This window comes from Geotrypetes seraphini, chromosome 5 (genome assembly GCF_902459505.1).
Source record: "Geotrypetes seraphini chromosome 5, aGeoSer1.1, whole genome shotgun sequence".
Lineage (NCBI taxonomy): Eukaryota > Metazoa > Chordata > Amphibia > Gymnophiona > Dermophiidae > Geotrypetes > Geotrypetes seraphini.
In genome coordinates this window covers 151334453-151360507 of record NC_047088.1, presented here as the reverse complement: position 1 = coordinate 151360507, position 26055 = coordinate 151334453, and the positions used below count along the sequence as shown (strand labels likewise).

General features: G+C 44.2%; 1 protein-coding gene across 2 annotated transcripts in view; it reads left to right on the top strand.

The window, feature by feature from the left end:
* Window positions 1–5569: 5569 nt before the first annotated feature.
* The window catches only part of BMPR2 (bone morphogenetic protein receptor type 2), a 325794-nt gene continuing 305308 nt past the window's right edge, over window positions 5570–26055 (top strand). The window contains exon 1 of one of the 2 annotated variants that reach the window (XM_033945719.1): window positions 5570–6619. Coding sequence is in view for 1 of the 2 variants with exons in the window: in XM_033945717.1 (XP_033801608.1) it covers window positions 6547–6619 (73 nt within the window). In the remaining variant the exon portion in view is untranslated. The remainder of the gene's footprint in view (window positions 6620–26055) is intronic. The other variant, XM_033945717.1, reaches the window with a different exon arrangement.

Below are 26055 nucleotides of genomic sequence, written 5' to 3'. Positions count from 1 at the left end.
TTCGAAAATGTTTCTACCGTCTAAGAATGATTCAATCCTTACCTAAACTCCTTGACCACTCTGCTTTAAACACTCTTATTCATTCTCTGGTCATTTCCTGTTTGGACTATGGCAACTCTTTAGACCATGAAATCACCAAGAAAGAACTAAGACGCCTACGGATAGTTCAGAAAACTGCTGTAAAAATCATTTATAAGGTCAAGAAATTTGACCATGTAACTCCTCTTCTAATTAAAGCTCATTGGCTACCTGTCAATCATCGAGTTACATATAAAACACTACTGTTGACTTTTAAAACTAGAAAATCTGCTCAATCTGAATTTATCAATAGACTTTTGATTCCATACACTTCATCACGCACCCTTCGATCATCTGACCAAAATCTACTAGTCATTCCATCACTGAGCCTTATCAACACTAGGAGAAATACTATTTTCTCCGTGGTTGCTCCCACCTTTTGGAATTGAGCCCCAAACTCGTTGAGAGACAACAACAGTCGAAAAATTAAAGTCTTCTCTTAAGACGTTCCTTTTTAAGGACGCTTTTCAAGTTTGACTGGCCTTATAAGGATTTTTAAACTTTTCTTGGTCCTTTTCTTTTGGACTTACATGTTGTTACCCTGCCCCCTTGGGTTTTTTTCCTAACCTCGTCTCTTTCGTATCATTACATTGTAGTTCTCCCTTTTGTACCTGTTTGTTAAGTTTTTATAAAAATTGTCCAGTTGTTTAGTTTGTTGTTGTTTTGATATGCTATGGGGCTCATAATTTAAAAAAAACACCAAACAAACACATCTAAAAAGTGGCCTAAATTGGTACTTAGATGATCAAAAAGCCTAATTGTCCAAGTACCCATAACCAAAGCTGGTTTTAGAGGTATCTAAAACCAGCTTAGGCCTTTCCCCTGCCTCTAAACGCATAGAGCGATAAGAGGCAGTAGTGGACGCTTGGAACGCTCTCCCTGAGGAGGTCGTGATGGAGACCAACATTCTGGGATTCAAGAGCAAGTTGGATACGCACCTTCTTGCAAATTACATTGAGGGATACGAGTAAACAAGGTTTCTCAGCAGAGAACACCTAGCTTGGCCTCCGCGGGTGCGGGTCGCCGGACTGGATGGACCTAGAGTCTGATCCGGCGAAGCCATTTCTTATGTTCTTATGTTCTTAAAGGAGGGGAAAGGGCAGGAGGAGGGCCGACCTACACTTAGTCGTACAACAGGTATAACCAAAACTTTTGACAGGTTACCTAGTCGGCACTTATAAGTTTTGACTTAGACCAAGTCAAAACAGGTATAAGTGCTGAAAAAGGGGCCGCTGAGCTGATCACGGCTGCCGTGATCAGCTCAGCGGCCCCCGTATCCTGACTACCCCCTACCACAACGCTTGCGGCAGGAGAGATGGCTCATCTCCCCTGCCGCGATAACGATCTTCAAGTGCCGCCAACCACAGCACTTCGGATCGCTATCGCGGCAGGAGAGATAGCCAATCTCTCCTGCCCTGATGCAGCCCTGCACCCGCCCGATCTGATATGGGCAGGAGAGAGCCCAACCCCTCCTTCCTGGCGACCCCCCTACCCCCCACTCCCATTAAGATATGGATAGGAGGGATCCCAAGCCCTCCTGCCCTGATGCAGCCCCCCATGACATCCCCCCACCGACCTGCGACACCTCCCGCTGACCCCATAACAGCCCCCCAACACCCCCCCCTTTACCTTACAAAAGTTGGCCAGATGGATGGGCCCCAAGCCCATCCGTCCGGTAGGCCCGCTATCCGCAGAATGACGGGCCTTAGGGCCTGGTTGGCCCAGGCAGCTCAAGCCCCGCCCACAGGTAGGGCTTTAGGTACCTGGGCCAACCCAGCCCATGTGCCTAAGGCCCCGCCTACAGGAGGGGCCTATGGTAACTGGGCCAATTCCGGTTGTCCCAGGCACCTAAAGCCCCACCTGTGTGCAGGGCTTGAGCCGCCTGGGCCAATCAGGCCCTAAGGCCCACCATTCTGCGGATGGTGGGCCTACCGGACGGACAGGCTTGGGGCCTGTCCATCCGTCCAACTTTTGTAAGATAAAGGGGGGTGTCGGGGATGGGGTGGGCTGTCGCAGGGTCAGCAGGTGGGGCAGAAGGGGTTGGTCTCCCTCCTGTCTGGATCTTGTCATGGGGGAGGGGGGAGGGGTCGCCGGACAGGAGGGCCTGGCCTCCCTCCTGCCCATATCGGATCGGGCGGGTGCGGGGCTGCTTCGGGGCAGGAGGGCCTGGCCTCCTTCCTGCCCATATCGGATCGGGCAGGTGCGGGGCTGCTTCAGGGCAGGAGGGGTTGGGCTCCCTCCTGCCCGATTGAGGGGTGGGTGGGGGTGGATGGATCGCGGCAGGAGAGATTGGCTATCTCTCCTGCCACGATAGCAATCTGAATTGCCACAGTTGGCGGCACTTCGGGATCGTTATTGCAGCAGGGGAGATGAGCCTTCTCTCCTGCCATGATCATTCTGTAACCGGTTTTGTTTTTGACAGACACCGGTTACAGAATCCAGCTTTTAGGCGAAGGACTGGCTCCTCCTTCGCCTAAAAGGTCTGGTTTTGAGCGTTTGGGACTTAGGTATTTTTTTGGTTTATTATATGTTGTAAGTTTGGACGTAGTGGTGGTCTGGGCATTTAAACAGCTGAACGTAGAGGCAGGCCATTATTTTAAAAAAACCTCCTTTTGGATGTTTTTTTGAGAATGGACATTTTCCCTGCTTCTACTTTCAATGTTTAGGGCATAGGCCAAAAGGAGACTTAAATGTTTTTTAAAATTATGTCCCTCTATCTGTATTACCCTAATTTTTAATTGTACAGCCACCTTGAAAATCATAAGGTGATATATCAAATTTTTAATAAACTTGAAACTTGACGTGATATTCTGATTTTGATACCTTATAGCTATTTCTAATCCTTTGAAGTTTAAAGAGGGGGGGGAAGGTTAGTATATAAAGTTAAAATGACAGTCATGTCTCTTTGCATCAATTTTATTGTTGAGATGTGTAAGAAGGGGGCCATATGTTACAGGTCCATCTTCGCTTTGCACTTGCTTTTGGTATATATTTTGCACTCTACTGTCTCTTGTATGACATGTTTTGTCAGTAAAAATGTTTGAACATAAAAAGTCTGTCTTGTGGCCCTCCTGAATGATATTTAGCACCTATTGATCTGATGACACTTGTGTCCACTCCTGATAAACTGAGAAAGGTGACCTCCAATGCGAGGAAGCTCCAACCAACTCCTGGCATCATTGGATCTTCTTAGGAGCATTTGCTGCTCAGGAGCTAGAGGCCTGAGGCCACTTGTGGAACTGGTGTAATGAGGGCAGTATCCCTGGGAATATCTTTTGAGAGGAAGATCCTGTGGAACCCTGATTAAACCAGCAGGAGGAACAAAAATGACTATGATCCCAGCCCACTGGCCAAGACCTGCTCACAGGGAGAGACTTAGGGCGACACTCAACCACACTGGACATAAGGTCATCCAGGTCTTTAGCAAATAGAAGCTGACTCTTGAAAGGAAGTCTGCTTAGAGTGGCCTTGGAGGACATGTCCCTTGCCCAATTACGAATCCAAAGTGTCCAGTGCATAGACACTGCATAAGACCTTGCTAAGAACTCAGATGAGATCATAAAGGGCATCTGCTACATAATCCACACCATCCATGATCTCCAAAACCAAAAAAATAGTGATTTGGGATCTGGGGTCCCTGAACCTTACCCATAGAAACTGTGAAAAATGAAATTTAAATCACTGCACAAGCCACCCCCGATGTTCACATAGGGAATAATGAACCAAGGAAGGGAGAGAGAGGGGGCATGAACTTGGGATAAAGGAGGGAACGTGTTGGAACATGGGAGGGGCCCAAACCTGGGACACAGAAGGGAGGGGGCATGAACTTGGGACAGAGAAGGGAGAGAGGAAGTGGGCATGAACTTGGGACATAGGATGGAGGGAAGGAGGGAAAGAGATGCTGAGGTGGGGGATGGAATAGAAAGGGAGAATTGTTGGGCATGAGTGTGTCAGTGAGAGGGAAAGAGAGATGGTGTACATGGGGAATGGAAGAAAGAATAAAATTTTGGTCATAGGGAGGGAGAGGAGATATAGAAGCATAGGGAAGAGAAAAATGAGAGGGGGAAATGTGATGGAGAGGGAAAAGTGGTACAGATTGAAAGGGATGCAAGAGGGAGGAATGTTGGATATAGTGATGGAGGGAGAGATGTGGCGTGGTGCTGGAGAGGGGTGATAGAAAGAGAAATGTTGGTCAGGGATGAAAGATGCTGCACATGGTCCGGGGGATGAGAGAGGGAAAAATGTTGGATGTGGCAGTAGAAGGGATGGGAGAAATGTAGTAAAGGAGGGGATGAGAGAGAGAGGAAGACATGTTGCACATAGGGGTGGAGGAGAGAGGAAGAAATGCTGTGCAGGAGTGGGGAGGGGAAAAAGAGGGAGATTGATCCAGGACAGAAGGAAGTAAGGATACTGTACAATGGAAGGAAAGGGAGAAATGCTGGACCTTGGTAGGAGGAACTAATGGACAGCAACAGAAGAATTTGCAGAAGATGGGAAAGTGGAAAAAAAGAGAAACTGGGACCAACTTGATGGAAAAATAAGTCTCTAGACAACAAAGGTAAAAAAGGAATTTATTGATTGAAATATGTTAGCTTTGGGAAATGTATATAGCAGATGTCTTTGTATTGTGTTCAAAAGAAAAGGAAATGCATTTCTGGTTTTATTTCTACAGTGCTGAAGAACTTGCTGACCCTTGCTGTGGCTGGTGGGGATACCCAAGCACCGCCAGCTGAGGACCTCCTCCAAAGGAGGATGCAGTATCCCTGATGCTGTGGTGCCAGCATCTGTGACTCAGGGATGCTACTGCTGCCTGCTAAGCTTGGCAAAAGGGACCCCTGGCCACCTGCAGAGGAAGTCCTCAGCTGTCATAGCTTGGGGGTCCTCATCAGCTGGAGTATTTATATTTACATTAGAGGATCTGGCAGAGAGACACATTTACAAAGTATGTATTCTTCCCAATTAATATTTCCAAATGAATAGTGTCTTTGCTTATTTGTAAATTGGTCTCTTCCAGAGCCTTTAATTCAGTAGCATAATTAAATAAAATAACTACTTTTTTGGAAGTTTAAGGGCGGGGAAAGATTCAATTACTTGTGGGGAGGACAACTACTGCATCTCTCTTTTCCTCTGCCTGTAGCATGCCTTTCAGTTTTCCCACCTCCAGAATGTTCTCATTGGCTGAATTCTATACAGTCCCTTTACTTTCAGGACCTTTCTCTCACGGTAGTTGGTCGGTAGAAGTGATTACCTCATCAGAAAGCCCAAAGGGGCGGACCGTTGATAGGAAAAAAAATACACTGTTGTTTCCCTCTGCTACGCCCGAGACGTGGAAACAAGCGCCTGTGGGCGGGGAGTTCTGAGCCTGAGACTGTAGGAGGGGGGAAGGAAAGAGCCGGGGGCGGGGAGCGCTCAGTGCAAGACGAGGCAGCCAGCCGCAGTGGAGACGGAGGGGCGGGGCGCACGGCGGCGAGACTGGCAGGTTTCGTTTTTGACGCCGCCGATCCCTGAAGCGACTCTTTTCCCCCTCCCCCTCCCCTTTGTGTCTGGAGCTGACTGGAGAGTCTCGAGCTCAGCTGACGCCAGATAGACAGCCGACTGCAACGGCGGTAGCGTCAGGACCCACCGCCGCCTGAGTTATTTATTTCTATTAGTTGCTTGTCGGTGACCGTCTGGTCGTTCTGACAGGCTGATTTGGACTTTGTTTTGTTTTTTATTATTATTTTTAAGGAAACAGGCTCGAAACTTAAGGTGGGTGGTGGAGAGAAGCCGGGCGCCGCTGAGAGAGCCTGGGCCGGTGCCATCGTCTCCAGCCTGAAGCCTGGCAGCGGTTCCCAGGATCCCTGGCTCCTTGCAGTTTACAGCATTAATATGTCGGAAAATCGAGGCGCTGAGAGCACAATCAATTGCAAATGAGGACAAACATTTTAAATCATTTTATAGCTGGGGTTTTTTTTTTTTTGTTTTTTTTAAATGAGACCTGATAAAGGAGATTTAAGCCTTTCAATGTAATTATTTTTTTCTTAAGCATTTTCGTTCCTCGTCTAAATACTCTCTCCCATTAAAAAAAATCTTACGAACAATTCTTTCCTTTTTTTTCTGCCTTTCTCCCCGACTGTGGCTTGGATATGTTTCATTCAAAACTTGGTCATTTCTTTCATATAGTGAAACTGCGTGGAAAATTATTGGCTTGAAAAAGAATGAACTCGACCAGCCTAAACAATGCATCGTTTTCTGCAGCCGCCGCACGAGTTCTTTAAATATTTACCAGGTTTTGCTAGAGAGAAGAGAACTAGTGCTGCTGAATCATGACCCGTTTCTGCCACGGATTAAAGATCAAAATCACGGTCGGCCGCGGTTTTCCCCTTGGAATTGGATTCTGACCCTGGTGCAGGGGAATCGTTTTTCGCCAATCAAAGTGTTTTTGTTTTGAGTGTTGGGGGCTGTTGTGTATTGCCGGATTGCCCAGGGATGCCTTCTTTGCGACGGCTCTTGCAGCTGGTGTTGGCCAGTGGTGCCATCCTGCTGCTGGGCGCTGCTGCTGGTAAGTTTGACGCTATACGAAATCGCTGAAACATGGCTCCATAGCAAAGGGAGTGCTCGGTGTGCACCATCCAACATTGCTTGTCTCGAGAGCCAGCTAAAGCCCACAAGTCTGTGACACGTTTCAGAACGTAGAGTCTAACATAGGAAGAAAACCAAACCTTTAGCCGATCGGCTACTGAACGTTTAATTGGTTGTCAGGCTAACTTCCGGAATCTGATTTTTGCTCCCTCGGTGTGGTTTTCATTGCACAGCATTTAAAAAATGCCACAGAAAATAATGAAGCGAATGTTAAGGTTAGGAACTTTGCGGCGTTGCATCTCAAAAAGGAACCGAATGGGAGGTTATTAATTATGTTGGGGAAAGATAAATTTCACCTTGTAAATTATTGCGGTGTGCATCGGTAGATAGTAATGGCGAGGAGCTGGAATGCTGGGTGTGTATATATATATATATATATATATATATATATATATATAAGCTACGGCTGAGCTGTGCAGGCTTGTGGGCTTTTTCGCTGCTATACTCATTGATGCGTTTCTACATATTGAAGTCTGACACACATCCGACAAGATGATTCTCGATTTTTTATTTTTTTTTCGTTTTCTTTCACTATTGCTCAATAGAAATGGTAGTGAGGAGGATGTTACACATTTCATATTCATAGTTAATGTGTCAGTAAGTGATGCTTCATGAAAGTTTTATTTTCCTTTAAATATAAGAACATTTTAATTCTCTGCTCTTGAGAAGCACTGTTAAGGGTTTCTAAAATAAAAAAATCTCTAGGCATTTAGGTACTATTGGGGGAGTAAAAGAGGATGCTTTAAATTTATACATTTGATTAGGACCATATCTAACTATCACTATGATTTTTAAGTGAACAAATATGTTTTTTTCTAATTTTTTAGAAAAAAACCCATTTTTCCGAATTATGACATCTAGAAACATTTGCAGAGCAGAACAGTTTGCCAAAGACTTGAATAGTGGTTGAGGCTGCAGTTCTTTAAATGCTGCAGTTGAAATCTTGACCTGTGAATAGACCTGGTGGGCTGCAGCTAGATATACTGTGAGATTAGCTTTTAAGAGCAGTAAAAGTAGAAATAAGCTCTATTTTTGCTGTCTTTGATAAATCTGAATAATTGTGAGGTCTTCTGGGGCTTATACCCTCTTTTCTCTTACAATGTTATTCATTTTTAAATTCACACCCATGTAGAATATTAATATTCTACACATAGAAGGTAGTGGTGCTGTGTTGTATTACATTTTTCTTTGTTTTCCTTGGTTATTTTAGTAAAGATTGAAAAAAAATTTCTAATACAGGTAACTGGGATATATTTTTTAATTCCTTTTCTAGTCTCCAGCATTTTACTGGCATTTTTGAACTAAATTATTTCTCAGCGCTTGGCTGAAGAGTTGAGGTGCACCTCCTATTGCTTGAGAGTTGAAGAGGACTGATATTGAGCATATGTGGAGTAAATAGCCATCAGACATTGTATGCATTCATTTGATCTCAGAACCAGATGAATTTGCATAGCTTGGTTGTTCAGAAAACTAGACGTGTGAGAGATTGAAGGATGAAAAGTTGTCCATCTCTAATTTTGAACAAAGTCTGCTTTTGTAGTCTTTGAAGATCCATGAGTATGGAAGGAACTATGAGGCTCATAATTGAAAGAGAAATACGTCCAAAAACCGGCCTAAGTTGACACTTGGATGAATATTTATCAAATACGTCCGAGTGCCGATACTAAAAACGGGATTTGGACGTATTTCTGAACGACCTAGGCCTTCATAGTGCTGCTGAACGACCAAAGCTAAACGGGGCGTTTCGGGAGGAGTGTCGAGGGCAGGAGTTGGGCGGGATGTGGGCCGGCTTAGACTTAGTTGTATAGCATGTATACAGCCCACGATCGACGGAACTTGGACGTTGTGACTTAGACCATGTAAAACATGGTCTAAGTCACAAAAACCCACCTAAAGTCACCAGATAAGCACTGAAAACACATAACACATAACTTAGATTTCAGTAAAGCCATTGACATGGTTTCTCATAGAAGGTTCTTGAACAAACTTGATGGGCTGAAGTTAGGACCCAAAGTGGTGAACTGGATCAGAAACTGGTTGATGGACAGATGCCAGAGGGTGATGGTTAATGGAATTCGGTCGAAGAAAGGAAAGATGAGTAGTGGAGTCTTTCAAGGATCAGTGATGGGGATGATCCTGTTCAATATGTTTTTGACATTGCCGATGGGTTAGAACAGTGGCTCCCAAACCTGTCCTGGAGGACCCCCAGGCCAGTCGGGTTTTCAGGATAGCCCTAATGAATATGTATGGAGCAGATTTGCATGCCTGGCACCTCCATTATATGCAGATCGCTCTCATGCATTTTCATTAGGGTTATCCTGAAAACCCAACTGGCCTGTGGGGTCCTCCAGGACAGGTTTGGGAACCACTGGGTTAGAAGAAAAGGTTTGCCTTTTTACGGATAATACCAAGATTTGTAACGGAGTAGACATCAAGAAGGGAGTGGAAAACAGGAAAAAGGATCTGAAAAAGTTAGAGGAATGGTCTACTATCTGGCAACTATCCCAGTGATCACCGACCCCCCCCCCCCCATAAAAATAGTAATCATATCTTTAAAATTCAGCCTCCAGACCATCATCACCTGGCCGCCTGGCATAGGAAAGCCTAGTCGTCCAGCACAGAGGCAGCTTAAGTCGTATTGAGGGTGGGTTAGGGACCCATAGAGAGGAGGACCCATGCCCATAAGCCCCTGTAATCACTGCATTGATACTTAAACATGTGCACTGCCCTATACACCCCCAAAACCCTTTTTTACTGGTATATAAGTGGCTCCTGCAGCCATAAGGGCTATTGGGGTGGTAGATAAGTGGGTCTAGGGGATTCTGGAGGTGGTTTGGGGGGCTCACCTTAACCTATAAGGGAGCTGTAGGGAGGAGAAGACATGGCACCCTTTTTGTGAAGTTCACAGCAGTGCCCTGTAAGGTACCCCACTATTTAGGTGCCATGTCTGGGTGTTCAGATCACTCCCACGTCCAACAGAGCTTGTTCTAGGCATTTTGGACTTGGATGACAAGTTGGACGAAAATGCGGTATAAAGATGGACGATTTAGTGGCTTGGACGATCAGATTGGCAGGACGTATAATTAGACGATTTTCGAAAAGAAAAAAAAGTTGGATGTATTTTTTGAAAATGTGTCTTAAGCTGTTTTTTTACTTTGGACGACTTGTGAGATGGATGTAAATGGACTTAGACGTCCCTTTCGATTATTCCCCTCCACAGCTTTAGAGCAGAGATAAAGAGTACAGATTTAGAGAAGGTTATATAGATTTGATTTTAGTTTGGCCTTGGTCCTTTTAGTAAAATTTAGCATATGCTAACAGAAGTAGTGCATGCTAAATGCTAAGAAGCCCTTAGGTATAAAATGGGTTTCTTAGCATTTAGCACATGCTAAGCTTTAGTAAAAGGGCTTCCATAATAGAGAGCTGCACGGGAACGGGGACGACGGGAATCCCGCGGGACCCGTGGGGATGCTGCGGGTTCCCCCTTCGGGTCGCGGGGATCCCGTGGGGACGCCCCCTAGGGTCGCGGGGATCCCGTGGGGACGCCTCCAAGGGTCGCGGGATTCCTGTGGGGTTGGATGCGAGGTTCATCTTCTCCCTACCTGCCCTGCCGCAGCATACAGCCGATCGGAACGGAAGTCTTCCACGATGTCAGCGCTGACGTCGGAGGGAGGGCTTAAGCAAAGCCCTCTGTTCCTCCGACGTCAGCGCTGACATCGGGAAGACTTCCGTTCCGATTGGCTGTGTGCTGCGATCGGCAGTGGCATACCAAGGGAGGGCGGTCCGCCCCGGGTGCAGCCATAGTGGGGGGGAGGTTGCACAGTTGGCCAGGTCCCCTTACCTTTGTGGCGCTTCCTCCGACCGACCGACCGACAACAGGCCCAGTCTGACAAACCTCCCTACCCTGTAGCCGCGAATCTAAATTACTTTCTTACAGCAGCTTCTATACTCCAGCTGCTGTAAGAAGGTAATTTAGATTCGCGGCTACAGGGCAGGGAGGTTTGTCAGACAGGGCCTGTTCTGTTGTCAGTCGGGCGGGGAAGCACCACAAAGGTAAGGGGCAGGGAGGGAGAAAGGAAGGAAAGGTGGAGTGGAGAGGAAAACACGCTTAAGGTAAAACTGAGGGGGGAGAAGGACGCTGAAAGCATTGGGGAAGACCAAGGGGTGGAGAAGGATGCTGAAAGGACATGGGGAAGATGGGGGGGGGAGAAGGACGCTGAAAGGACATGGGGAAGACAGAGGGGGGAGAAGGACGCTGAAAGCACATGGGGAAGACAAAGGGGTTGAGAAGGACGCTGAAAGGACATGGGGAAGACGGAGGGGGAGAAGGACGCTGAAAGGACATGGGGAAGATGGGGGGGAGAAGGACGCTGAAAGGACATGGGGAAGACAGAGAGGGGAGAAAGACGCTGAAAGCATATGGGGAAGACCGGGGAGAAGGACGCTGAAAGGACATGGGAAAGACAGAGGGGGGAGAAGGACACTGAAAGCACATGGGGAAGACATAGGGGGGAGAAGGACACTGAAAGGAAATGGGGAAGAGAGAGTGGGGAGAAGACGCTGGCAGGGAAGAAGATAGAGATGCCAGACTATGGGGGAAGCGGAGGGAAGAAGATGGGTGCCAGACCAATTTGGAAGGGGGGGGAGAAAGGGAGAGGCACAGTAACAAAGCAAAAGACGCAGAGAGAAGAGAGATAGTGGATGGAAGGAATTGAATGAGAACATGAGGAAAGCAGAAACCAGGCAACAAAGGTAGGAAAAAAATTATATATATATTTTTTTGCTTTAGGATAAAGTAGTATATTAGTTGTGTTGATAAAAATTTATAAACATTAGAGGCTCTAGTAGAAACCCGTTTACAAAGTATGTATTCTTCCCAATTAATATTTCCAAATTAATAAAGTCTTTTTGCTTATTTGTAAATGGGTTTCTACCAGAGCCTTTAATTCAGTAGCATAATTAAATGAAATAACTATTTCTGTAGTTTATAGGGACGGGTGGGGACGGAGGGATTCCTCACGGGGACGGGTGGGATTTCTGTCCCCGCGCAACTCTCTATTCTGTAAGTCTCCAAGACTAAAATATAAATGCAATATAAAAGAATTGATATTTTATGTATTTCATTGCTTAGTGGCTTTTAATTGCTGTTTTTATACGATTTGTACTGTTTGTATCTTCTTCAATTGTTGTGAACCACTTAGAACAATCGGATATGGCGGTATACAAAAATAAATTTATTATTATTATTAATAAACTTAAGTGTGTAAATGTGTACTTACATTAACAGCAATTGCTGACATAGAGTTCGAGCTTAGTGCATGTTTTCCCAGCATCTAAGATCTATTAGAGAATTTCCCCCTTTCAGTGTAACACTACACATATGTTTCTCCACAGATTAAAGCATGTGAGTGTAGGGATGGAGATCTGATAAGTTCTGATCAAGGGCATCAGAACACAGGCAGAGTCAACACAGGCGATTCTGAACGCAGGCCAGGTCGGCACAGATCTAGGCCTGTGTGTGGATCTAGGCCTGTGTTTGGATCTGAAGCCCTGTTTCTCATTCCCTTTCCTTTCTTGCCATGCAGCCATTCTAAGTAAAGGAAAAATACTAGCATCTTGTCACAAGACTTTTGTCACATATTAACCTGACACACATTTACCCTTTTTCCTTATCTTGTATAAGCATCCCTTATATGGGCAACAATCAGACTTTGCCTACAGCTTAAGGCTAAGGAGCATGCATTATAACCTTTGGATTGTCACATGCTTATCTTATGTGAGCTGTCCTTATTTGGTAAGGACATCAGCTGACAGGCATTGCATATGTGCATAGACTCAGGCCCTGTCCACGTGTTAATCAGGCCCTTGTCTAAGTGCTGAGTTGGAGGATGATCACGAGGTAAAAGTGGTACAGGTAATCACAAGGTAAAAAGCATGTACCTATCTTTGTATCCCCCAATGTAAAACCATGTACCTTTGTACCCACCAATCATGAGATGTGTAAACGAGGGAATTACTATGATGTCATTAGCTTAGAAGCATAATAAATAGGGACTCAGAGCTAGTCCTTACTAGCGCCTCCTCCTGATTCTAAGATTGCATGTGTGTTTCTTTTGTGGCATTCCTACATGTGTGATATCTGTGGTTAAAAATAGCAGAATTAGTGAAATCACTTTACTTACATAAAAGCCTCTTTTTGTTCTCATTTTTGATGGACCCTTACAATATTATTTCTAAACACTGGCTTGTGCCTAAATAAATGCTAGCATTCTGTAATGTGTGCACAAGTGCTAGGCACACCCCTGATCCACATATGCCTTTCCAGGGCTGTGTCCCTCCCTTTGCAGTTGCACACTGTCGATTTTGTGTGCACAATTTTCAGATAGCCAACTAAGGTCCTGATTCACTAAAATCAGCGATCGTCCCTAAACCAGGTTTAGCAATGATCGCTGCTAATTGACCCAATTCACAAAACAGCCCACCACGTGTTTTCCCCCTCGATCGCAAATTTCCCAATACGGCCATGCAAATTTGCAAAACCCCATGCAAAATAGCCAAGCGATTGATTCGCTAACATTTGCTTGGCTATTTTGCATTGGGTTTTACGATTCCAAAACCTGACTGCTGTAGACCTGTCGGTAATTGTGTTACTGACAGGTGTACTTGTTGGGTTTTTTTCTGGTTTTTTTTTAATGGCACTGATATTTTGCATGTATTACACATGCAAAATATCTGCTCAATTAAAAGAAAATGAAAAAAAGCCCCCCCCCCAACAAAGCGCCCTCTCCCTCCCTCCCCAAACCAAAAAAATGGCAGGAGGGATGCCCACTCCTTCCTGCCATTGACCCCCTGTGGTCCGGTCCCCCCCCCCATCAAACCCCCCAGTCCCCGTACTTTTAAGATGGGAGCAGGAGGGGTGCCCCATGAAACCCTCCTGCTCTTCTGGCCTGCCTTAGGCCCTTCCCTGGTGCATCACGTGATGCACCGGGGAGGTGCCTGAGCCAATCAGGGACTGCCTTAGGGAGGAGCCTAAGGAAGTCCCTGACTGGCCATATGAATGCTTTGCATATCCTGCTTCTTTTTTGTGCGCCCCTCCCCCCATCCTATACTTTGTTTTAGATCTGTGCCTAGATGCAGAGAAGGTGGCCTAGTGATAGATGATGATAAGATAATAACAGTCCTGATCTGAGAAAGGAGGTTTGGGTCTTCAAAAGCTAGTCATAAATATATTAAATTAGTACAATAAAAAGGTATCACTTTATTTTCCTCTATTTAATTTTGTATATTAACCTTTAAAGTTACAGTACAGCAACAACACTACTTTATCCAGTAATAGAAGAGAATCAGAAGATCAAAATTTAAATCTTGCTTTTCTGATTGATGCTGAAGATGTCATGCACCTGTTTAGGGTAGTGACAACATGTATCAATATGAAATTTGTAGGATAACACCCTGGTTTAGGATGCTGTATAAATGGTAAAATAAAGTTATATAAAAAACGCATGATTTCGTACGTGTATAAATCTTAAGTTGCCAATTAATGCCAATAACTGGTGTTAACTGGCTCATTAAGTGTAGAAACATGAAGGCAGATAAAGGCCAATTCAGTCTGCCCATCCACAGGACCAACTATCTCCTCTTCTCCCTAAGAGATCCCATGTACCTGTTCCATGCTTTAACTCAGACACAATCTTTGTCTCTACCTTCTCCACCAGGAGTCTATTCCATGGAAAGATAACATTCAGCTTATATACCCTATTACAATAAACAATACCCCTATTTTGTCAATATCTTCCACAAAAATCTTGGGTGTAATAATAGATAATAAACTGAATCACTGCCCACAAATCAGTGCCGTAATAAAGAATTGTTTTATAAGATTAAGAATGATCCGATCACTTGCAAATATCGTGGTCCCTTCATCTCTTAATATCCTAATATTCATATTATATTGAAACTGGACTACTGTAATGCACTGTACAAGGGTATTTGTCAAAAAGATATCTGGTGGCTACAATTGATACAAAACACAGCCATAAAAATTATTGCAAAATAAGAAAAAATTTGCCCATGTCACCCTTCTGCTGAAATTGCTCACTGGTTACCAATTCCACATCATATCATTTATAAAATTGCACTTCTCTTCTTTAAATCTCTAGATACTAAAGAACCGGCCTTTATTCATAAACTTCTTATCCCGCATGATCCTAAGATCCTCCTCGCAATACCTTCTCCATATACCATCATTGAAAATTATTGGCTCATGTCGAGCTACTTCTTTCGAAGTTACAGCTCCTACGATATGGAACTCCTTACCTCTGTATATCAGGGCGGAAAAAAACTTATCCAAATTTAAGGGAAATTTAAAGACTTACCTTTTCAAAGATGCATATGACTCCTAAATCGATTTTAAACATAGTCTGAGCTGCTCGATACTTCTAACTGCCTCCCCCTCCTATTGTGGTCTCCCCTTTCTTATATTCTTTACTTTTAATTTGTAGTTCTCCCAACTTTCCTAATTATTTTTATCAGTCATATGTTAAGTGGATATCTGTCAATTTCGTCGCCCTCTTTTTAATATAATTTTTAAAACGCTTAGAAATCTTGATTTGCATTTAATCAGAATTTTAATAAACTTGAAATTTGATCTACCACCCTTTCTGTTAAAAAAAAAAAAGTATTTCCTTAGATTACTCCTGAGCCTATCGCCTCTTAACTTCATTCTTGTTAACCGAGTTGAGCCCTTTTTGAGGGATGAATCGATATAGAAAGCTAAAGATTGGATTGGATTCTATGCCCTCTCGTTCCAGAGCTTTCTTTCAAATGAAAGACTTGCTTCATGCACATTTATGCCATGTAGGTATTTAAATGTCGCTATTATATCTCTCCTCTCCTGCCTTTCCTCCAGAGTATACATATTAGATCCTTATGTTTAAACAATTTTTATTGATAACGAAGTAGCAGAAACAAGAACAACAAACAGTGCCACCAAAATACATGTAAATTCAAGCAACAAAGGAGCATAGAGTTCAAGTCATCAAAGTTAAAAAAACCCAAAAGGGCTTAAAAGCCCCCCCAACTTGCCCCCTGAAACATCATGTTCAAAATACAATTAGAGTCTCAACCCTAAGTACCCCTGTTCAGTTCGTTGATTTTATATTTAGTGTGAAGCAGTTGTATTGCGAAATATAGAACAATCCCAGAGAAGAAAAACAGTACCAACCGCACTCAGCATCCAGCGAGCAACACAGAACCAATTCCCAGTCTTTCTCCCATGGAATGCAATTTTCTGAAAAGCATGCAGTAATTGTTAGGATAGACTCCTCTAGCATGTCACTTGTTGGCAGACCATAGGTTGATTTCCTTCAGTAATTTCTGAACTTAAAAAAAAAATAGTAAACGGGAATGCATGGGCGACTTCAATTATCCAGGGATAGATTGGGACCTAGGCAACTCCAGCTGTGGTAGAGAGACCAAGTTCCTGGATGCTGTAGGCGATTGCTTCCTGGAACAACTTGTCATGGAAAATACAAGAGGAAATGCAATTCTGGACTTAATTCTAAATGGGCTACGAGGACCGGCACAGGGTATAGAAGTAGAAGGGACACTGGGGAACAGTGATCAAAACATGATTCACTTCAACCTAGACACAGGAACAAAAAATCGATCCAGAATGACGGCCATGGCACTGAACTTCCAAAAAGGGAACTATGAAGGGATGAGAGCCATGGTGAGGAAGAAGATTAGGAAGAAGATAAACACTGTAAAAATTCTAGAGCAAGCATGGTCCCTTTTTAAGGACAGAGTCACAGAGGCGAAAAATTTATATTGCCTTAGCAACAGCAGCAGATGAATCCAGAGACTAGTGGGATAGCACACATCTATCAGCAGGTAGAGATAGAAAAACTGATTAACAGGTGGTCCTATTGGCTGGCATGCGTCCTTTATCCTCAGTATGCTCTATCTCCCAGCAGGTGATGGTCGCTATTCAATTAACTCCTGGATTCTGGCTGTGACTGGAAAATTATTTTCTTCTGTTGAGTGAGACTGCCATTCTATTTCTCCTGTTGAGATTTCTCTTCAGTGAGACGGCAATTTTATTCTCCTGTTGAGGCTGCTGTTCAGTGAGACAGGGGTGTCTGACTGAATGGTGCCGGCTTTAGGGGTTATACCTGGGCCCCCCCAAGTCTCAGCTTCACCCTCCCTCCAGTGATGGAGGGTCTGACTTAGTCCCTAATTTTCTTCTTTCTCTTAATTAAAAAAGAAGGGACACTACAGTTACTAAATTATATTTCTGCCCTGCTAGTGCTGAGCAACCAGCATTTACCGGCATCTACCGGCACTAACTAAGAGCTTGTGAGTATTTTCTGTCAGTATTTGCCATGCGGGTTACACGTCGGGTAAGTTCAATAATTGTTAGTTTATGTGGTAAACTCTACTATTTTGTTGGGCATTTTGTGGTACTATCGAAGTTCGAGCATGAAGTAAGCGGCGGATAATTTCTCTGTGTGTGAAAAAAAAAAAAAATTATTCATGGGCTACGGGTCGCACCAGTCAAAGTTTCTCCCTGCAGCTGACTTTTGGTCAGAGTATGCCAAGACCGTGCTGGAATAATTCTTAGGAGCGCTCCAGCTAAGCATTTACAACTTCATTGAAGAAGTCAGTTCCTTCCCGTGCGCTGGTTCTCCGACGCTGGCGGGTCCGCCGCAGCGTTAATGGAGTTGCTCCCCAAAACTGACTTTAGTCTGCAGATGCCACGCGTAGGGTGGATGCGTCGGCGGTAGGGCAGCAGCAGTAGCCGTCTTTGACAATAGCGCGGCAGTTGGGCTCGGTAGGGTTTTTCTCTCAGTTGATTTTTTTTTTGCTGCACTTTGTGTTATTTTGGCAGCGGGCTCTTCCTGGTCAGCATGATCGCGCTTTCGGGACAGCTAGGGGCTCAAATACCCAGTTTCAGTTTTTCTCTGAACTGGGTCGGTAGAATGCTACTCGCCACTGAGTGAGGTTAGAGGCAGGAGAGTACCCTGTGCTCACTAGTTGGTATGTTTAGAAGCAGTACATTCTTATTCGTGCGGCCTTTCTGATCTACTTGAGGGCCTTTTAGAGAGAGACTTGGTACGGTTACCTGTTCCCAGTTACTGCTTCTTTCTGGCCTGTGTCAGCTCAAGGCAAAGCACTGCAAAGTGCAGTCAGCGACAGGAGAGTCCTCTGTTCAGGAGTATCTCTTCCTCTCTCCAAGGATCCATGAATGGTGAGGATATACAGAATTGCATATTTCATACTTCTTTGTGTATCTGTGCAGCACTGCAGGTGTCTGGTAGCGCTATAGAAATCATTATTAGTTGTACTAGTAGAAGATTTCATGTTGGAGCAGTTTGGGTGGCAGAGCACGGTGACCGGGCAGAAATTAAACTCATACTGTATGACAGAATGCCTTTCTTTACTTCTAAGGGTTTTCATGTTCTTATGCTGTTGCTTAGGTCTTTACGGTGTCCAACTCTTTTATGATAAGGGCTGCTCAGCTCCAATTCGTTCTATGCCTACGTAGCATGTGGACTTTCTTTTCAAATCTGGGCCACAATTGAGGAAGTCCTGGCAGCTTTTGTATTAGATGTCTCTCCATGAGATTGATAAGTTGGCGTGTCCAGAGTTAGGTGCTATCATTACAGTGGTATCTCCCATGGTCCCCTTACCAGTTCATAGAAGGGTGGTAATGATGGATACTCTAACTTGAAACTTGGATCCGTCCCTAAAATTTTCTTTGGAATTATGCTCTTGCTGTTTCAGGTGGCAAAGTGCAGCCATGGGGCAGTGGAACCATTTCTAGATTACACATAGTGTGCCTTTCCTTTAAGGGCCATTTGTGTTGGACAAGATTTGGAAAAGCTCCTTTTACTATTCTCCATAATAACCACATTTTCTGGATTCCAACAGTATAGGGCAGGCAGGCCGTTTTATTCTCCTAATTATGTCTTTGAATGCTAAAACAAAACTTTGTGCAGAAGTTATTTTCTTCTGTCTAGACCTTACAACTCTCGGACTTTGGACATTATTCAGGATGATGGGAACTTTGAATCCTCCTCTCCTATTCTAGCTTCTTTCCTGGGGTCACTGTATATGGAACAGCCACAGGTGAATGTTGGTATAAAGCCCTCCATTCAAGTGTTACGAGAATTTGAGACAGTAGTTCCAGTTCCTTCAGCACAAAGGGACAAGGGAATTTTTTTTCATTTACTTCATAGTGCTTAAGAAGGAGGGAGCGGTCAGATTGGTGCTAGATCTTGTAAGAGTCATACATACGTTCAAATGGGGGAGTTCTTTGCAGCACTCGATCTTTAATAAGATTGCTTAGATATTCCCAGATGGTCATTGTATCATCTGTATCTTTGCTTTGACATCCTTGGCCAGCACTATCAGTTTCGGCCAGGGTTCTAAGGACATGTTCAAAAGTGATGGTAATAGTGGTGGCATTTTGTCGTGAAGAGGGGATTCAATTCTATCCTGTCTTCAAATAACACTTGATTAGGGCATCTTCCAGATATGACAGTTTGGAAGTAACCAAATAAGCGATTTTTCTATTTTAATCTTTAAATTTCCAAATCACTCTCTTATCCTGTACTAATCATTGGAACATCTCGGGGCATTGTTCAACTTGAAAGCAGGGAATGTGTTTCTTCCCAGAGTCTAGGGTGACCACTTACAGTCTCAGGTTCGCTTTTTTTCTTCACTCATTCAGACCGAGATTAGGGGATTATCTACAAGGTCTAGAATCCATGGTGGCAGTTCTGAAAATGGGGCCATCAGCTGGCATTCAAGGCAGCATGTTGCAGCAGTGGCTTCTGTTTTGATAGTATCTGGTATATGAAGGCTGCAACAGTAGTATCTAATGGTCTCATAAGAACATAAGAACACTCATTTGAAATTTGAAAAAATGGAGAACTTGCAGAGGGCAAAAAATCTACGTCTAGTCAATTTTCCCAAAACTCATTTGATTTCCCCTGAAATATTGGTTAAGAAATATTTTAAGGAAGTTCTGGGAATGGCTGACATAGAAAATTTGCCCTTAACTAATCTATATTATATTCCTCAGAAGAAAAAAGTTTCCATAGAACCGGGTATAGATCAGTTGGAACAGATTGATTTTGATTTAACTGGTTTCTTAGAGCAGTGTTTTTCAACCTTTTTTGGGCAAAGGCACACTTGTTTCATGAAAAAAATCACGAGGCACACCACCATTAGAAAATGTTAAAAAATTTAACTCTCTGCCTATATTGACTATATATAAAGTAATTCTCTTGAATAGGAATCAAATAAACACAAAGAAAGTATTTTATAATTACTTTATTATGAAATAAAAATTATAAAAATTATAAAATACTTTATTCAGTGCGAAACCTGGGCCTGTTTGGCTGAACACAAAGCTGATATTCTGGCTGGAATGGAAGAAAGACACACACGTAGCTCTTCGTCAACAGCTCTCAGTCTCTCTCTGTATTTGGTTTTTATAGCATACAAAAACAGACAAATATACCCTCCATCCTTTTTATTAAACCACAATAGCAGTTTTTAGCGCAGGGAGCTGCGCTGAATGCCCAGCACTGCTCTTGACGCTCATAGGCTCCCTGCGCTAAAAACCACTATTGCGGTTTAGTAAAAGGGGACCATATTGTAAAATATAGACAGCAGATATAAATTCAGAACTGTGCATAGTAAGTGAAGGGAAGTTTTCATCTCTGGGAATTTACCCAGTTAACTATTAAGTTATTTGGGCAAATTCCTTTGAAAACTGTGGTAATACTGCCTCCACTTTGCTAAATTTAAAATAAAATCATTTTTCCTACCTTGTCTGGTGATTTCTGGTTGCACTTTCTTCTTCTGACTGTGCATCCAATCTTTCTTCCCTTCTATCAGCCTGTATGCTTTCTCTCCTCCACACCTCATTCCCTCCCCCAACTTTTTCTTCCTCTCTCCCTGACCTTTCTTTCTTTTTTTCTGTTTCTCTTCTTTCCTTCTGTTTCCCTGCCTGCCCCCTTTCTTTCTTTCTCCCAGCCTCCTGTCCAGCAGTAACTCTCTTCCCTTCCTCCCCTCCCAGCAGCATCTCTCCGTCTCCCTCTCCAGTAGCAGCTGTCCCTTTTTTTTTCCTTGCCCAGCAGCTTCCCAGATTCCTTTCCCTCCTCCCCTCCCAGAAGCATCTCTCCTTCTTCTCCCTCTCCAGTAGCAGCTGTCCCTTTTTTTATCTTGCCCAGCAGCTTCCCAGATTCCTTTCCCTCCTCCCCTCCCAGAAGCATCTCTCCTTCTTCTCCTTATCCAGTAGCAGCTGTCCCTTTTTTTCCTTGCCCAGCAGCTTCCCAGATTCCTTTCCCTCCTCCCCTCCCAGAAGCATCTCTCCTTCTTCTCCTTATCCAGTAGCAGCTGTCCCTTTTTTTCCTTGCCCAGCAGCTTCCCAGATTCCTTTCCTTCCTCCCCTCCCAGAAGCATCTCTCCTTCTTCTCCCTCTCCAGTAGCAGCTGTCCTTTTTTTTCCTGGCCCAGCAGCTTCCCAGATTCCTTTCCCTCCTCCCCTCCCAGAAGCATCTCTCCTTCTCCCTTTCCAGTAGCAGCTGTCCCTTTTTTCCCCTGCCCAGCAGCTTCCCAGACTCTGATAGTGGTTTTCTCCCCTCCCAGCAGCTCTTCTTACTTCCCAGCGCAGCGATTCACGAAGGCAGCCTCGGGTCCTTTGTTGTGTCGCGCCGCCTCTGAGGAAAGAGGAAGTTGCATCATCAGAGGCAGCCGCGACTCAGCAAAAGCCCCGAGGCTGCCTTCGTGAATCGCTGCGCTGGGAAATAAAGGAGAGCTGCAGAGAGGGGAGAAAGCCACTGTCGGAGGCTCCCCAAGATCTCTCCGGCCCAGCGCACGCTTCCGATGCTGATCTTGCCGGTCCTGCGCGGACCGGCAGGAAGTTCAAATGAGTCAATCTTGCCGGTCCTGCGCGGACCGGCAAAAATTTCCTGCGGCCGATTGAAGAACTGTGGATTAGATCGCCAAGACAAAGTGAGTCCTGGGTGATCGACTCACTTTGCCTTGGCGAGCTACTGGCGCCCCTGCCTCGGGCCCCCTGTAAGCTCCGGGCCCGGCGGCCCTGCGGCACACCAGGCAACATCTCGCGGCACACTAGTGTGCCGCGGAACAGCGGTTGAAAAACACTGTCTTAGAGGACTCACAGGATATAATCCAAACTAGATCTACACTCTTAATAACATGTACGAGAGAAATAGATAAATCCTTAATAATGAAAGCTTATTTTCAGAATAAACAAACAAAATTTTGTGGAGACAATGTATTAATATTTCCAGATGTGGCCCAAGCAACACAATTAAGAAGAAAATCTTTTTTGGTTTTGAAATCTAGGGTATTAGCTTTAGGAGCCACATTTTATTTAAAATTTCCCTGTAAATGTTTGATTAAATTTCAGGAAAATGAATATGTTTATTGGGACTCAATGCAGTTAGAACAATTTTTACAACGTCATGAAACAAGTTTACCTTCTTCTCTCACCACATAATTAATAATTTGGAGTTTTGATTTGTATTTATACACCAGAATGATTGATCTTTATTGATCAAGATTATATTTAAATATGTCTGTTTCATTTACCTGTTTTCTCTCTCAAATTATGTGGACTAGAGGAAATTATATAGAAGAACCTTTAGTAGGTTATAACATTTGTATTTATGTTTCTGTAAAATTCCTTTTCTTTTCTTATTATTTGTATAAATGATAATGTAAAATCTTGAAATAAATAAAAAAAAAAAAAAAAAAAAAAGAACATAAGAACATAAGCAATGCCTCTCCTGGGTCAGACCTGAGGTCCATCATGCCCAGAAGTCCGCTCACGCGGCGGCACAACAGGTCCAGGACCTGTGCAGTAATCCTCTATTTATACCCTTCTATCCCCTTTTCCAGCAGGAAATTGTCCAATCCTTTCTTAAACCCCAGTACTGTACTCTGCCCTATTACGCCCTCTGGAAGCGCATTCCAGTAGTCCACCACTCGTTGGGTAAAGAAGAACTTCCTAGCATTCGTTTTGAATCTGTCCCCTTTCAACTTTTCCGAGTGCCCTCTTGTTCTTTTATTTTTAGAAAGTTTGAAGAATCTGTCCCTCTCTACTCTCTCTATGCCCTTCATGATCTTATAAGTCTCTATCATATCCCCTCTAAGTCTCCTCTTCTCCAGGGAAAAGAGACCCAATTTCTCCAATCTCTCAGCGTATGAAAGGTTTTCCATCCCTTTTATCAGACGTGTCGCTCTCCTCTGAACCCTCTCGAGTAACGCCATATCCTTCTTAAGGTACGGTGACCAATATTGGACGCAGTATTCCAAATGCGGGCGCACCATCGCCCGATACAACAGCAGGATAACTTCTTTTGTCCTGGTTGTAATACCCTTCTTGATTATACCTAGCATTCTATTTGCTTTCTTAGCGGCCGCTGCGCACTGTGCCGTCGGCTTCATTGTCATGTCCACCATTACCCCCAAGTCCCTTTCTTGGGTACTCTCATTCAATAACATCCCTCCCATAGTATAGTTGTACCTTGGGTTTCTGCTTCCCACATGCAATACTTTACATTTCTCAACGTTGAACTTCATCTGCCATCTCGCCGCTCATTCCCCCAGTTTGTTCAAGTCCCTTTGCAATTCTTCGCATTCCTCTTTAGTTCCAGCTCCACTAAATATTTTTCTATCGTCCGCAAATTTTATTATCTCACACTTCGTCCCTGTTTCTAGATCATTTATGAATATATTAAATAGCAGCGGCCTGAGCACCGAGCCCTGCGGAACACCACTCGTGACCCTCATCCAGTCCGAGTAGTGGCCCTTCACTCCTACCCTCTGTTTCCTACCTGCCAACCAGTTTCTGATCCATCTATGTACGTCTCCATCCACCCCATGATTCTTCAGTTTCCGGAGTAGATGTTCGTGAGGCACCTTGTCAAAGGCTTTTTGGAAATCAAGGTATATGATGTCTATGGGGTCTCCCTTGTCCATCCTTTTGTTAATTCCTTCGAAGAAGTGCAATAAGTTAGTTAAGCATGATCTCCCCCTGCAGAAACCATGTTGGCTTGTTTTCAGAAGTTCGTTTCTATCCAAATGTTCATCGATGTTTTCTTTTATCAGTGCTTCCGCCATTTTCCCTGGAACCGAGGTCAGACTCACCGGTCTGTAGTTTCCCGGGTCACCTCTTGATCCCTTTTTAAAGATGGGCGTGACGTTGGCTATCTTCCAATCCTCCGGGATCATGCCTGTTTTCAAGGATAGGTTGCAAATTTGCTGCAGTAGTTCAGCTATCTCCTCCTTTAATTCTTTCAAAACCCTTGGATGGATTCCATCCGGACCAGGGGATTTGTCAGTTTTAAGTTTTTCTATCTGCCTGTGTACATCATCAAGGCTCACTTCCATGGATGTTAATTTTTCTGCTTGATTTCCATTGAAGATTTGCTCAGGTTCCGGTATGTTGGTTGTGTCTTCGTTTGTAAATACAGACGAAAAGAACATGTTAAGTCTTTCCGCGACTTCTTTCTCCTCCTTCACCGCTCCCTTCCTGTCTCCTTCGTCCAGCGGTCCCACCTCCTCCCTAGCTGGCTGTTTCCCTTTAACATATCTGAAGAACGGTTTGAAATTTTGTGCCTCCCTGGCTAGCCTCTCTTCGTACTCTCTTTTGGCTTTTCGAACCACACTGTGACATTCTTTTTGATACTTCCTATGCTCTTTCCAGTTCTCCTCAGTTTTGTCCTTCTTCCATTTCCTGAATGAATTTTTCTTATTGGCTATCGCTTCCTTCACTATTTTAGTCATCCATACTGGGTCTTTTGTTCGACTCTTTTTGCACCCCTTTCTGAATCTGGGGATGTACAGATTTTGCGCCTCGCTCACCGTGTCCTTGAAAAAAGACCAGGCATGTTCTACCGTTTGCCATTTCTTGGAAGTGTTCCTAATTTTCTTCCTTACCATTTCCCTCATTGCTTCATAGTTTCCTTTCCTGAAGTTGAAAGTTGTCGCTATGGTTCTCTTTCCGTTCGGTATTCCTACTTCAACCTTGAACTTGATCATATTATGATCGCTATTTCCCAACGGTCCCACTACTTCCACTTCCTTTGCAGGTCCCATTAGCCCATTTAGGATTAGATCCAAAGTTGCATTTCCTCTCGTCGGTTCTCTAACAATCTGCTCCATGAAGCAATCTTGTATAGCCTCCAGGAATTCTGTCTCCCTGGCGCATCTTGAGCTTCCAAGACTCTCATAGTTGAAGTCTCTCATAACAACCGTGTAACCTCTTTTGCATTCTCGCTTCATCTAGGCATCCATTTCTTTATCAATATCTCTGGTTTGCCCGGGTGGACGATAGTATAAGCCCATCTTTATTTCATGCCCTTTCCTACCCGGTATTTTAACCCATAGCGATTCCAGTTTGTTGGTCGTCTCCGCAGTGTCCATTCTTGTCGATTGTATGCTTTCTTTTACGTATAGGGCTATTCCTCCTCCTTTCTGTCCTGACCTGTCCTGGCGATAGAGCTTGTATCCCGGCAGTGCTGTATCTCATCTGTTTTCTTCATTCCACCACGTTTCAGAGATTCCAATGATGTCTATGTCCTCTGCATTGGCCATGGCTTCTAGTTCCTCCATTTTGTTTCTTAGGCTCCTTGCATTAGCATATATGCAATTTAGATCCTGGCATTTCGTCCTTCTCATTTCCTTTCCCTGTGCTTCGGTCTTTGGTGTCTTCTCTTTTGCTACAATCTTTCTAACCTCCACTTCTGGGTTAGTCGACTCCTGTAATTTGTCCCTTGTTTCTTCCCAGCCTTTTTTCCCCTTAGTATCTTCATGGGATACCGTCTTCCAAATCGTCGACGCTAGGTCGACTGTCGGCTTTCCCCTTCCTCTTAGTTTAAAGCCTGTTCTATTCCTCTCTTGACGTTGTTTGCTAGAAGTCTTGTTCCCGCCGCGCTCAGGTGCAGTCCATCTCTTATCCCAGGACAAGCAGGCAGCATATTCTTAACACATGGGTGACGTCACCGACGGAGCCCTCGGTACGGACCTTTTTAACTAGAAGTTTATAGTTGGCCGCACCGCGCGTGCGCGAGTGCCTTCCCGCCCGACGGAGGAGTGCGTGGTCCCCAGTTTCTTCGTTTCCGCAGAGCGAAGAAGACGCGTGTGTTTTTTCAACGGCCGTTGAAACCACTTTTTTGCCTTCCCGCTCGCGCTTTTTTCCTTATTTTTTCTTTCTTTACCTTCGGGTTTATTTTTCTTTGATTTGCAAAAAAAAAAAACAAAAAAAAAAACTTTGCTTTTTCCCTTTTTTCTTTCGTTTTTGCCCCGGCGGGGC